Below are 15,306 nucleotides of genomic sequence, written 5' to 3'. Positions count from 1 at the left end.
GTATTAGTCTCTCCTTTTCATCAGCCTACCACCCGCAGTCCAATGGGGCTGCGGAGCGTTCCAATCAGGCCTTAGAACAATTCCTTCGGTGTTATATTTCAGACCATCAGGATGATTGGGCTGATCTCCTGCCGTGGGCAGAGTTTGCCAGGAACTCGGCGGTCAACTCCTCCACCGGGATGTCTCCCTTCATGGCCAACTATGGGTTTCAACCCGCGGTATTACCTGAGAGGTTCTCACCACAGGACATTCCGGCTGTGGAGAACCATCTTGCTGCCCTGCGTTCTTCTTGGGGGCAGATCCAGAGGGCCTTGAGGGACTCAGCTCAGCGCCAGAAGTTCCAGGCTGATCGCAGACGGTTGCCCGCTCCTTCATACCAGGTCGGCGATCGGGTGTGGTTGTCTACTCGCAACCTCAATCTTCGGGTGCCCACACCCAAACTGGCTCTCCGTTTTGTCGGTCCTTTCCGCATTCTCCGCAAAGTGAATCCGGTGGCCTATGCACTTGCCCTTCCGTCTGGGATGCGGATCTCCAATATCTTTCATGTTTCCCTGTTGAAACCTCTGATCTGCAATCGCTTCACTACCTCTCTTCCTCGGCCCCGTCCTGTCCGGGTTGACGGTCATGAGGAGTATGAGGTGAGCCGGATCCTGGACTCTCGATTGGTGCGCGGTCAATTACAGTTCCTGGTTCATTGGCGTGGTTATGGTCCCGAGGAGCGTTCCTGGGTTCCTTCCGCGGATGTCCATGCTCCTGCCCTCCTCCGCGCTTTTCATACCCGCTTTCCTCAGAAACCTTTTGTTGAGCCGCGGAGGGGGAGGGGCCCTTGAGGGGGAGGTACTGTCAAGGTCCTACCTTTTCCCTGTGGTTATGTTACTTCATGTGCTGGTGTCCATCTTGGATTCTGCTGTGCATGATGGGAGCCCTTTTATGCCTTCAGGTTTCTGTGGTCCATCCTCCAGAGGGGTGTGGCTGATGACATATAAGCCTGTGGCCCGCACATGCTCTTTGCACTTGTGTCTTGTGTCTTTGTGTTGCTGTTACTCTGTTCTGACTCTCGTGACTCTCCTGGTATCTGATTCGGCTTGTCTTGACTATTCTTTGTATTCTCCTTTGATCTGACCCTCTGTTGCTGAACCCGGCTCGTGACCTGTGATTCTCGTCTGCTGTCCTGTACTGTCCTGTCCTGTTGTTGTTGACCCCGGCTTGTCTGACTACTCTTTTGTCTCTTCCACCAGCTACACGCCATTGGCGGCGGCCATTACCGCAGCTGAGGTGTCTCGGGGGCCGCGACCTGGTTCCTGGCTGCGTCAAGTCCATCCCCACCATCAGGGGCCCTGGTGAAGGGCAGCCTGGGACTTAGACTCCGCGCCCTGAGGGACTTCGGTCTGTGGGTGGTGGTTGTCGTCAGCCAGTGCGTTACATTGTTAGGCCTGCCTGTCCGTTCCTCAGCTCCTGCCCTGACATTATGACTCTAATCTCCACAATTATTCATTCTTTTGCAAACAAAAAACAGAATTTATATCTGAAAATGAATTACTTGTCGGATGGACAGCGTGTCTCCGATTAGGTTTCTGGTAATGTCTGTGGAAACCTTACAGTAAAACTATATGAAAACTTTTTTTTGTCATTTGGATAAAGTAAGGGAGGGTTATAACCCTGGCCAGATTATTTTTTTAGCCATCTGTGTCCCATTGGGGAGATTTCCCTTCACTTCCTGTCCCATAGCCAAAACAGGAAGTGAGAGGAAATCTCTGCAAATTATGGGGGACCCCCCAGGACACCAGAACTAGTGTCCACATTGGAAGATTTCCCCTCTATTACTTTTCTGGGGACAACCCACGATTTGGGATTTTCACTTACTTTCACTTTCAATGATAATGGTGAACATGACAAATAGAAAGGGGGAATCTCCGTAACGGGGGGCACAGACACAAATAAAAGCTGTCAGGGGTTCTAATCCCTCTCCACTCCATTCAACACTAAAAAAGTTTTGCCTTTAGTTATACTTTAAAGTGTATGTTACTCTAAATATTCCTTTGTTTGTTGTTTTTTTATGTATGTGTTCCCATGTGTGTATTTTATAGATCACTGTCTCTATCATTTTCATGTACTTCTTCCATCTGAAGTACCTGGTTGATCCTGATGGTTACCTTTCTTTCTTGTTCTCAACTGACCACACAAAGCACAGAAGATTATCTGTATTAGTGTGGTCAGTTTTCATGCTTTGGCTGGCCATTCAGAGGCGTAGGACATTGTACAGACACACAGCATGCCTTTGTTCTGCCACCACATCGCGCAGCCAATCACTGCATGCCACTGCCACACCCTTTCCCAATTACAGCCTGCCTCTTGAACGCCCCCTAACCCAATCATAGCCTGCCGCTTGAACACTTAAACACCCCCCCAATCACAGTCTGCCTCTTGAACATCCCCCCCAATCACAGCTTGCCTTTTGAACACGTCCCCTCCTAATCACTGCCTGCCTCTTGAACACACCCCCTTCCAATCACTGCCTGCCTCTTGAACACACACCCTCCCAATCACTACCTGCCTCTTGAACACGCCCCCTCCCAATCACTACCTGCCTCTTGAACTTGCCCCCTCCCAATCACTACCTGCCTCTTGAACTCGCCCCCTCCCAATCACTACCTGCCTCTTGAACTCGCCCCCTCCCAATTACAGCCTGCCTCTGGAACACGCCAACTCTCAATCACAGCCTGCCTCTTGAACACGCCCCCTACCAATCACAGCCTGCCTCTTGAACATGCCCCCTCCCAATCACAGCCTGCCTCTTAAACTTGCTCCCTCCCAATCACAGCCTGCCTGCCTCTTGAACACACCCCCTCCCTCCCTTTATAGAGTGTAGACGGGTGTAGGGTGTCTGTATAGGGCGTGTGTTGGATCATACAGTGTAGATGAGTGTAGGGTGTCTGTATAGGGCATGTGTTGGATCATACAGTGTAGAGGAGTGTAGGGTGTCTGTATAGGGCGTGTGTTGGATCATACAGTGTAGAGGAGTGTAGGGTGTCTATAGGGCGTGTGTTGGTTCTTACAGTGTAGAGGAGTATAGGGTGTCTGTATAGGGCGTGTGTTGGTTCATACAGTGTAGAGGAGTGTAGGGTGTCTGTATAGGGCATGTGTTGGATCATACAGTGTAGAGGAGTGTAGGGTGTCTGTATAGGGCGTGTGTTGGTTCATACAGTGTAGATGAGTGTAGGGTGTCTGTATAGGGCGTGTGTTGGTTCATACAGTGTAGAGGAGTGTAGGGTGTCTGTATAGGGCGTGTGTTGGATCATACAGTGTAGAGGAGTGTAGGGTGTCTATAGGGCGTGTGTTGGTTCATACAGTGTAGATGAGTGTAGGGTGTCTGTATAGGGCGTGTGTTGGTTCATACAGTGTAGATGAGTGTAGGGTGTCTGTATAGGGCGTGTGTTGGTTCATACAGTGTAGAGGAGTGTAGGGTGTCTGTATAGGATGTGTGTTGGTTCATACAGTGTAGATGAGTGTAGGATGTCTGTATAGGGTGTGTGTTGGTTCATACAGTGTAGACGGGTGTAGGGTGTCCGTATAGGGCGTGTGTTGGTTCATACAGTGTAGAGGAGTGTAGGGTGTCTGTATAGGATGTGTGTTGGTTCATACAGTGTAGATGAGTGTAGGATGTCTGTATAGGGTGTGTGTTGGTTCATACAGTGTAGATGGGTGTAGGGTGTCTGTATAGGGTGTGTGTTGGATCATACAGTGTAGATGAGTGTAGGGTGTCTGTATAGGGTGTGTGTTGGTTCATACAGTGTAGATGAGTGTAGGATAGCTGTATAGGGCGTGTGTTGGTTCATACAGTGTAGAGGAGTGTAGGGTGTCCGTATAGGGCGTGTGTTGGTTCATACAGTGTAGAGGAGTGTAGGGTGTCTGTATAGGATGTGTGTTGGTTCATACAGTGTAGATGAGTGTAGGGTGTCTGTATAGGGTGTGCGTTGGTTCATACAGTGTAGATGAGTGTAGGGTGTCTGTATAGGGTGTGTGTTTGATCATACAGTATAGAGGAGTGTAGGGTGGCTGTATAGGGCGTGTGTTGGATCATACAGTGTAGAGGAGTGTAGGGTGTCTATAGGGCGTGTGTTGGTTCATACAGTGTAGATGGGTGTAGGGTGTCCGTATAGGGCGTGTGTTGGTTCATACAGTGTAGATGGGTGTAGGGTGTCTGTATAGGATGTGTGTTGGTTCATACAGTGTAGATGAGTGTAGGGTGTCTGTATAGGGTGTGCGTTGGTTCATACAGTGTAGACGGGTGTAGGGTGTCCGTATAGGGCGTGTGTTGGTTCATACAGTGTAGAGGAGTGTAGGGTGTCTGTATAGGATGTGTGTTGGTTCATACAGTGTAGATGAGTGTAGGATGTCTGTATAGGGTGTGTGTTGGTTCATACAGTGTAGATGGGTGTAGGGTGTCTGTATAGGGTGTGTGTTGGATCATACAGTGTAGATGAGTGTAGGGTGTCTGTATAGGGTGTGTGTTGGATCATACAGTGTAGATGAGTGTAGGGTGTCTGTATAGGGTGTGTGTTGGATCATACAGTGTAGATGAGTGTAGGGTGTCTGTATAGGGTGTGTGTTGGATCATACAGTGTAGATGGGTGTAGGATAGCTGTATAGGGCGTGTGTTGGATCATACAGTGTAGAGGAGTGTAGGGTGTCTATAGGGCGTGTGTTGGTTCATACAGTGTAGATGGGTGTAGGGTGTCCGTATAGGGCGTGTGTTGGTTCATACAGTGTAGATGGGTGTAGGGTGTCTGTATAGGGCGTGTGTTGGTTCATACAGTGTAGATGGGTGTAGGGTGTCTGTATAGGGCGTGTGTTGGTTCATACAGTGTAGATGGGTGTAGGGTGTCTGTATAGGGCGTGTGTTGGTTCATACAGTGTAGATGGGTGTAGGGTGTCTGTATAGGGTGTGTGTTGGTTCATACAGTGTAGATGGGTGTAGGGTGTCTGTATAGGGCGTGTGTTGGTTCATATAGTGTAGAGGAGTGTAGGGTGTCTGTATAGGGTGTGTGTTGGTTCATACAGTGTAGATGAGTGTAGGGTGTCTGTATAGGATGTGTGTTGGTTCATACAGTGTAGATGGGTGTAGGGTGTCTGTATAAGGTGTGTGTTGGTTCATACAGTGTAGATATTGATTGTGTGTCTGAATTATCTCTTGCATGGCAGCCGATGCTGTCCTTGGCCGATGCGGTGTCATTGTGCCTCTACTCGCCTCTCTTGCCCATATATAGATTTGTTAACGCTCTCCAAGTATTCATTTGCCTCCCTGAGTCTTCTATTGTTTTCCTGTTAACAGCTGATCCCTTTCCCCTTCCTCTTCCTCTCAGCCTGGCACTCCGGAAAACTTTTCAATAAGTAGTTTCTGCTTCTCAGCTGTAATGTACACACAGACGCCGGAAATGTTCTGCTCGGGGTCCTCGGTGACCCTGTCCTGTCCAGACGTTGCAGTGGGGACCGCCTGTGGAGGGCAATGCCAGCTGCAGAATAAAGCAAGGACCAGCAGTGACTGGCTCACGGGTAGCACTCATGTACAATTCAGGGGCCAGAAAATCCAGTCTACAGCCCAAGGGGTGACAGTCGACCTTAAAGCAGTATTAATCCCATCAGCACATATGTTGAACACAGCCCTCTGATCTGCTTTTCACAGGTAAATGCTGTTCTGTGATCTCCACCTTAAACTGTCTCCCTGCCGCGCACTGACTTTCTGCAAAACTCAGGATACTTAGTCCTATGTCTTTTTGTTTGTTTGTGGTGATTGGTTTTCACCGCCTTTGCCTTTCTGGGATCAGAGAATGAATCATCTTTTATGACCCTAACCTGTGTGCGTGTGACTGATCTGGTTTTTGAATAACATCCCCCAAATTCATGTGATCGTTATCAGTTCCTAATTGGGGTGGAGAAGAGTTGCTCATTTGATCATCTCCCTATAAATTTAGACCAGCTTATGAGGGAATTGTCCCTAGTATGTGTATGTATGAGTGTGAGTTAGGGACCTTAGATTGTACGCCCCTTGAGGGTTAGGGACTGATGTGAATGTACAATATATATGTAAAGTGCTGCGTAAATTGACGGCGCTATATAAGTACCTGAAATAAATAAATAAATGTCACAGATGGGGGGGTTCATTCTCGGGGGGCATTTTCTGATGGAGTGTAAAGCAGCAGTTGAACTAAAGCAGGATAACTCAAGCAGCAAGAAGATCCAACAAAGACTTCTACTGCACGCTGGATGGACTGCAAGCAAACACCATGGGAAACATCTCCTACAAGTCTGAGTCCCACTCCGTGTACCTTTTAATATGTCCCCTCTACTCCTCCTTTTCATATTACTATCCTCTGTTCCCAAAATATCCTTTTACCCCTCTGCTCCACCCCAGAGCTTATACATCTCACCCTCACTGCTACCATCTCCCTACTACTGCTCTCATCACCTCCTGCTGATACTCGTCTTCAAACACTTATCCCTCCAAGCAGCAAACAATTACCCGCAGAAATCTTCAAAACTTTAACCCTTCTCTTTTCCGATCTGTAAATGACCAACTCTATGACGGAATCTCTCCCCTGTCCTGCCCTGACATTGCCACTGCTGTCTACAACAGTTTGCTTTCATGCACATTAGACTCACTTGCTCCTCTAACAACACGAAGCAGCAGGCCACGACCATTACAACCTTGGCAGACTGACGACACCAGAACTCTTAGTCGTGCACTGGAGCGATTGTGGCGTAAAACCAAATCCCCTATATAAATCTGCTTTCTTCACATACAATTCCTCCGTCCATGCTGCCAAACAAGCCTACTCTGTCACTCTCATCAACAGCTTGTCATCCAGTCTTCGTCGTCTCTTCTCTACTTTTAACTCTCTACTTTCTCCACCTCCACCCAGTACCTCACTCACTGCTCACAAGATTGCAAATCATTTCAAAAACAAGATTGACGCAATTCGTAGGGACATCGCCACTGCACAGACATCCACCCCACTTAGCATACCTTATACTAAACTATACTAAACCTCCCTCTACACTCTCCTCTTTTGACCTTGCTACTGCCGAAGAGGTCACTAAGGTCTTCTCAGAAGCCCGTCTCACCACCTGCCCCCTGGATCCTGTCCCCTCACAACTACTACAGTCACCCTCTTCTTCCATCTTATGCTCCCTCACTCACATCTTCAATCTCTCCCTCTCTACTGGTGCCTTCCCCTCCCCTCTAAAGCATGCACACATCACTCCCATACTTGAAAAGCCCTCCCTGGACCTCACCAACCTGAACAACCTAAGACCCATCTTCCTGCTGCCATTTGCATCTAAACTCAGAATGCTTAGTCTACAATCGCCTGAGCTCCCACCTCACTGATAACAACCTTCTTGACCCTTTACAGTCTGGCTTTCGCCCTCTACACTCCACTGAAACCGCCCTACTAAAACTCACTAATGCTCTACTAACAGCTAAAACCATTGGCCACTACTCTGTACTCATCCCAACCAATGGCCACTACTCCGTACTCATCCCAACCAATGGCCACTACTCCGTACTCATCCCAACCAATGGCCACTACTCCGTACTCATGCCAACCAATGGCCACTACTCCGTACTCATGCCAACCAATGGCCACTACTCCGTACTCATGCCAACCAATGGCCACTACTCCGTACTCATGCCAACCAATGGCCACTACTCCGTACTCATCCCAACCAATGGCCACCACTCCGTACTCATCCCAACCAATGGCCACTACTCCGTACTCATCCCAACCAATGGCCACTACTCCGTACTCTTACTACTTGACCTCTCTGTGGCTTTTGATATGGTTGACCATCCCCTTCTGCTCAAAAAACTCCACTCTCTTGGCCTCCGAGACTCTGCTCTTTCCTGGTTCTCCTCCTACCTATCGCAGTGCTCCTTCGGTGCTACCTATAACTATTCCCTCCAACAACAATAGATCCCCCTGCAGCCAGCAACAATAAACCCTGCTGCACACTCCTGGAGGTGCCAGAACTGTGTTTCTCCACGTTCCCACTGAAAAAAAGCCCTGAGGGTGCAGTCCCATAGATTGTAGTCCCATGCCAATAGTATGTAGTCCCATGCTGGTAATATGTCGTCTCGCATGGATAATATGCAATCCCACACTACTAGTTTGCAGTCCTGTGTAACCCTGTGCCTACAGCATGTAGTCCCACTCTACTAACATATACCTGTGATCTATAAAATTAAAAGCATTCACAGTGTGCAGCAAGAAGTGTGTGGATGAATGATATCACCTATAAATCAAACAATTTAAAATACTAAATCAACAATAAAATAATAAATCAAGAATGAATAATAAAATATCAATAAAATAATAAATCAAGAATGAATAATAAAATATCAATAAAATAATAAATCAAAATGAATAATAAATCAACAAAAGAATAATAAATCAAAAATAAAATATTAAATCAAGAATGAATAATAAAGCAACAGCAAAATAATAAATCAACAATGAATAATAAATCATCAATGAAATAATAAATCAACAATGAATAATAAAGCAGCAATAAAAATAATAAACCAACAATGAAATAATAAATTAACAATAAAATAACAAATCATCAATAAGATCTCTGGCAGGATCAACAGGTATTTTGAATGGGCAGCACAGTGGCGAAATGGTCAGCACTTCTGTCTGGCAGTACTAGGGTCGTTGGTTCAAATCCCAACCACAGCACCACCTGCCTGGAGTTTGCATGTTCTCCCTGTGCCTGCGTGGGTTTCCTCTGGGTACTCCGGTTTCCTCCCACACTCCAAAGACATGCTGGTAGGTGAATTGGCTCCTGTCTAAATTGGCCCTAGTATGTGTATGTATGACTGTGAGTTAGGGACCTTAGATTGTACGCTCCTTGAGGGTTAGGGACTGATGTGACTGTACAATATGTACGTAAAGCGCTGTGTAAATTGATAGCGCTATATAAGTACTTGAAATAAAACAATAATAAATCAACAATTGAATAATAAATCTGCAGCATCAAAAGTGTCCAACTTCCAGGAAATAATTCTCGTGTAAAGCAATGCCTCGCTAAATCAAAAATCAATACTGAAGGATATAGACCCAAGCCTTGTGCCAATAGCATGCTGTGCAGAGATCCCAATGTTCAGAGATCCCAATGCGCAGAGATCCCAATGTGCAGAGATCCCAATGCGCAGAGATCCCAATGTGCAGAGATCCCAATGTGCACAGATCCCAATGTGCAGAGATCCCAATGCCAGAATGTCTTCATTCAGGAAAGAATATTATCTCTGTATTCCTCCTATGAGATTGTATCTGAGGTGGGAATGTGGCCCGCGGTTTCACACCTAATGCATCGTTTAATCCTTTTTATTCCAGGAATGTTCTCTGTCTGGAAGTGTTTTTCCTTCTTGTTTTTCCTTGTAAATTGTCATGTTCTGCACAGGGGGTGGCGGGCTGTTTATGGAGGTGCTCTGAAGGATACGGAGTGCTTCCATGTGTACAATCTAACAATACTGGTCTGCGATTACAAACATCAATTCAATACATACGTGTAAGGGCAGCATTCGACTTCCTAGGACATGGGTTACCAGGTAACCCGGGAATTGGACCCGTATGAGCCGATAACAAGAACTTTGTACAGTCTGAGAACTGGAAACATCTTAATTGTCTAATATGGGCCCCCGAAGCCGGCCATACACTGGTGGAGTTCTGAATGAATGTTAATATGAACAATGGTATGACAATTCTCATCAGTATGTCCGATGGCATGACAGATATCGCTGAAAGTACTTTAAAAAAAGGTTGCTTTTAAGCTGATAGTATGTAGTCCTATGATAATAGTATGTAGTCCCACAATGATAGTATGTTGTCCCATGATAATAGTATATTGTCCCATTATGATAGTATGTAGTCCCATAATGATAGTATGTAGTCCCATGATGATAGCACTTTTTCCCATGATGTTAGTATGTTGTCCCATGCCAATAGTACATAGTCCTGTGCTGACAGTGTGTTGTCCTATGCCAATAGTATGTAGTCCCATTATGATAGTATGTAGTCCCACACTATTAGCATTCAGTTGCACGATGATAGTATGTAGTCCCATGCTGATGGTGTGTGGCACCACGTCAATACTCTTTAGTCCCATGCTGATAGTATGTTGTCCTATGTCAATACTATGTAGTCCCAAGTCAATAGTGTGTTGTCCCATCCTGATAGTATGTTGCCCCATGATGATAATATGTAGTCCCATGATGGTAGTATGTAGTCCCACACTACTAGCATTCAGTTCCATGCTGATAGTATGTAGTCCCATACTGATGGTGTGTAGTTCAACCTCAATACTATGTAGTCCCATGCTGACAGTATGTAGTCCTATGCCAATAGTATGTAGTCCCACACCAATAGTATGTTGACCTATGATGATAATACAGGTGAAACATGATTGTGATTCCTACTGAACCAGACTGAGAGACCATTTAAAGGCTCAGGAACCCTTTGCAGGTGTTATGGCTTAATTAGCTGATTAGAGTGGGACACTTTGAGCCGAGAATATTGCACCTTTTCACAATATTCTCATTTTCTGAGATTGTGGATTTGGGGTTTTCATGAGCTGTAAGCCATAATCATCACAATGATGACAAATCACGGCTTGAACTATCTTGCTTTGCATGTAATGAGTCTATCTCATATATTAGTTTCACCTTTTAAGTTGCTGCACTGAAATAAATGAACTTTTGCACCATATTCTAATTTTTCGAGTTTCACTTGTATGTAGTTTCGTACCAATAGTATGTTGTCCCATGATGATAGTATGTAGTCTGTTACTGATAGTATGTAGTCCCATGCTGATAGTATGTAGTCCCATGTGGTTTTATGTAGGCCCATGCTTATAGTATGGTGTTCCATGCTGATTGAATGTAGTCCCATGCCAACAGTATGTAGTCCCAACAGTGATTGTATGTAGTCCCATGCTGATTGTATGTAGTCCCATGCAAACAGTATGTAGTCCTACGCCAACAATATGTAGTCCCATGTCGATTGTATGTAGTTCCATCCCAGTAGTATGCAGTTTCACACCAATAGTGTGCAATTCCATGTCGATAGTATGTAGTTCTGCGCTACTGGCATGCAGTCCCATGCCGATATCACCCCAATGGGAGATAGATGGCAAAAAATGAGTACCGGGTGTTATAGGGAGGCCGGTACGCCGCTCATGGCATGTTGTTCTGGCGGGTTCGAGTCCCCATCACACGGCTCATTGATCTGACTGTCGGTCCTTGTTGCTGTGTTGTGGATTCTCCCTCCACCTCAGAGCTGCTCTTCCCTGCCTCAGTGTACGTTTGCATGTTATTCATCTAATACATTTTGATACTTTTCTGATCCAGCACCTTGCCGCCTTTGTTTCCCTTTAAATAATGACAGGGGTTATAACCCTGCCTTACTCCATCCAAACTGAAAACCCCCCAAACTTTTCCTTTGATTCTTCTTTAGTCTCACCCATCATGAACTTAAAGCCGAAGTTTAATCCCCGTTTTCCCCTCATCAGCATTCGAATGACATGTTTAAATCAAAGTGGTTCTAAAAGCAGAAGTTTTGTTTTTACCTTAAAGTGCTATTTAAAAAAAAAAAAAAACAAGCATGTTATACTGAGCTGCTCTGTGTAGTGGTTATGCACAGAGCAGCCCCAATCCTCTTCTTCTCGGGTCCCCCGCTGGCACTCCTGGCTCCTCTCCCCTGCTGAGTGCTGCTTGCTCTGGGGGCACTCATGCATGCTCGCTCCTGAGCCATCTTTGTGTGTCTATAAGGGTATGCTCCCTTCTTACTGGCTGTGATTACCAACAGCAGGAGCCAATGTCATCCACTGCTGTGTCTCAGCCTATGAGGATGGAGAGACCTGGGAGAGCCACTACTCTCGTGCACATAGTTGGCTTTGGTAAGTTGGTGCTCCTGGTTCCCCACCTAGTCCCCCCCTTCCCATAGTAAGCCACTTGCTATGGGGGTTCTCATGTGACCTTGCTCTCAAGCCAGCTCTGTGTGTCCTTAAGACACATAGACTACCAACAGCAGGAGCCAATGGCATCCACTGCTGTGTCTCAGCCTATGAGGATGGAGAGACCTGGGAGAGCCACTACTCTCATGCACATAGTTGGCTTGGGTAAGTTGGTGCTCCTGGTTCCCCACCTAGTGCCCCCCTCCCATAGTAAGCCACTTGCTGTGAGGGTTCTCGTGTGAACTTGCTCCCAAGGTCCTTAAGACACATAGATTACCAACAGCAGGAGCCAATGGCATCCACTGCTGTGTCTCAGCCTATGAGGATGGAGAGACCTGGGAGAGCCACTACTCTTGTGCACATAGTTGGCTTGGGTAAGTTGGTGCTCCTGGTTCCCCACCTAGTCCCCCCCACTTGCTATGGGGGTTCTTGTGGAACCTTGCTCCCAAGTCAGCTCTGTGTGTCCATAAGACACATAGAGCGCAGCTTGGCCCCGCCCCCAGTTCCCTCCTCCCTGGGTGTGATTGACAGTAGCAGGAACCAATGGCTCCCAGTACTGTCCCTGAACCAATGAGGAGGGAGAGAGTCGGGAGAGCATCTGCTCTCATGCACATCGCTGGATCGAGATCGGGCTCTGGTAAGTATTAGGGGGGCTGGGGGGAGCTGCACACTGAAGTCTTTTTACCATTGAATGCATAAAGGTAAAAAACCTTCAGCCTATAGAACCACTTCATAAATTCTCTGCATTCAGGTTGAAAACCTTCTGCAAGCAGCTCCCTTCCAGCTCCCTTATAGGAGAGCAGAGGCTCTCCTGGCTCTCTCCCTGCTCATTGGCTCAGAGACAGTACTGGAAGCCATTGATTCCTGCTGTTGTCAATCACAGCCACGGAGGAGGGAACTGGGGGCGGGGCCAAGCTGCGCTCTATGTGTCTTATGGACACACAGAGCTAGCTTGAGAGCAAGGTCACACGAGAACCCCCATAGCAAGTGGCTTGCAATGGGGGGGACTCGGTGGGGTGGAGGGGGAACCAGGAGCACTGGCGGAGGACCCAAGAGGAGGAGGATTGGGGCTGCTCTGTGCAAAACCATTGATTCTCTGTGCTTCTCTATGCAGTGTAGGCAGATCATGGCAGGTGGGGGGATAGGCAGCAGGTTGCTGTACAAAACCTAAAAGACTAAGACATAATTGTAGAACCGAGACATCACTCAAAGAAAAGAAAACAAATTGGGACTCGAGTATTATAGACAAAAATGACCATTTAACCCTTTCAGTGTGGGAGGAGCCTAATAAAGTGTATTTGATAATGTTTAGGGCTGCATTGGAAAAAGGCATTTCTTTCCAGTCTGATCACCGCCATATTTATTGAACCTGAACATCTGAGCCCGGGGTTCATATATGTGCGTTGCGGTATATTGCATGTGATTCGTACAGGAAGCCATTGGTTCCTGTTGTTGTCAATCACAGCCACGGAGGAGGGAACTGGGGGAGGGGCCAAGCTGCTCTCTATACACAGAACTAGCTTGAGAGCAAGGTCACATGAGAACCCCAATAGCAAGTGGCTTGCTATGAGGGGGACTCGGTGAGGGGGGAACCAGGAGGACCCAAGAGGAGTAGGATTGGGGCTGCATCACATTCCTGTGCAAATCATATGCGATTTGTGTGCGGTGCGATCGGAGTCGTACATTCTGTATGGCACAAATCGCACCCGCACCAAAAAGCTGCAGGACCCTTTTTTTGGTCCGCACTAGAATCGGATCGCATGGGTATTCACACCTATACGATCCGATTCTGCACATTGCACCGCGTTTTTCAGACCGCTTTCGGGGTGTTGTTAACATACGCACCAGTATGAACGAGGTGCGATTGTGATGCGGTGCAGAATTTGCACAGAAAACGCTGCAAATTCCGCACCGCATGAGTGTGAACCCGGGCTGAATGTGATTTAAGAGATTCCACGTGGGGAGTACAGTAAGCCCTGGTTCACACCGGATCTGAATTTGAAATTGTGCGACATCATTTGAAGTTGCACAATTTCAGTGGTTGGTTGGCAGTGCGACTTTGGGTGCGACTTCATAGACATCTGTGCGATGTCATAAATATCTATGCAGGTCGCACCCCAAATCGCAAAAAGTAGTGCAGGAACTGCTGTTCTAATCGGTACGACTCCAACAAAGTTAGAACAGTTCCATTACCAATCATTGGATGCGATTTGAACAGTCAAATCACATGAAAATTTGCATCAGTGTGAACCAGGGCATATTATGAATGATGCAGAGAATTATGGGAAATCTTCAGACTCTCATTCCCTGAGGACTTCATGTACCTGGCAGGCAGCTGTGCGATTACGATGTACCTCTCTACATGAAGAATCCTAGGATTTGCTGAATCTTTGGGGTTTATTTACTAAAGCTGGAGAGTCCAAAATCAGACTCCCTTCTGCATAGAAACCAATCAGCTTCCAGGTTTCATTGCCAAAGCTTCATTGAACAAGCTGAGGTTAGAAGCTGATTGGTTTCTATGCAGAAGGGAGTCTGATTTTGGACTCTCCAGCTTTAGTAAATAAACCCCTTTATGTCAGATGCAGCGACTGTTCCTCTAATGTCTGTTGTCTGTCATTATCTAGGTGTAAAGAAGAGAACCAAAGTCATCAAAAACAATCCGAACCCCATCTGGAATGAGGTGAGTCCAGCGCTGGCTGCTATTCTCAGCACACATCTATTTCCATGTGATTTGTCTGAATACATTCCCTGGTCATGGCTCCCCGCCCACGGAATGAACATGTCACTTCTACATACATCACATTCAAGGCTCAGTCCATCATTTGCAACAAAAAAAGTGATAAATACTGAAGGATCTTATGATCACGGAGAACTTAATACTTTCTTACATTGAAGGCGTATTGCATCAGTACAGTCCTCAGGCTCCATCAGTACAGTCCTTAGGCTCCATCAGTGCAGTCCTTATGCTCCATCAGTGCAGTCCTTAGGCTCCGGAGATCAGTACAGTCCTTAGGCTCCATCAGTACAGTCCTAAGGTCCATCAGTACAGTCCTTAGGCTCCATCAGTGCAGTCCTTAGGCTCCATCAGTGCAGTGCTTAGGCTCCATCAGTGCAGTCCTTAGGCTCCATCAGTGCAGTCCTTAGACTCCATCAGTGCAGTCCTTAGGCTCCGGAGATCATTGCAGTGCTTAGGCTCCATCAGTACAGTGCTTAGGCTCCATCAGTGCAGTCCTTAAGCTCCATCAGTGCAGTGCTTAGGCTCCATCGGTGCAGTCCTTAGGCTCCATCAGTGCA

At 46.8% G+C, this 15,306-nt stretch overlaps 1 protein-coding gene across 1 annotated transcript in view; it reads left to right on the top strand.

The window, feature by feature from the left end:
- Window positions 1–15,306, top strand: part of LOC149451916 (dysferlin-like) — a 69,047-nt gene that overhangs the window by 13,379 nt on the left and 40,362 nt on the right. The window contains exon 2 of the mRNA XM_089689985.1: window positions 14,637–14,692. Within this exon, the coding sequence (XP_089546111.1) occupies window positions 14,637–14,692 (56 nt within the window). The remainder of the gene's footprint in view (window positions 1–14,636; window positions 14,693–15,306) is intronic.

The sequence above is a fragment of the Staurois parvus genome, unplaced genomic scaffold, assembly GCF_062004578.1.
Source record: "Staurois parvus isolate SC_StPar_1 unplaced genomic scaffold, SC_StPar_1.0 ptg000507l, whole genome shotgun sequence".
NCBI classification, from domain to species: Eukaryota; Metazoa; Chordata; class Amphibia; order Anura; family Ranidae; genus Staurois; species Staurois parvus.
The sequence above is the reverse complement of the archived record's forward strand: the minus strand, read 5'-3'. Positions and strand labels throughout refer to the sequence as shown.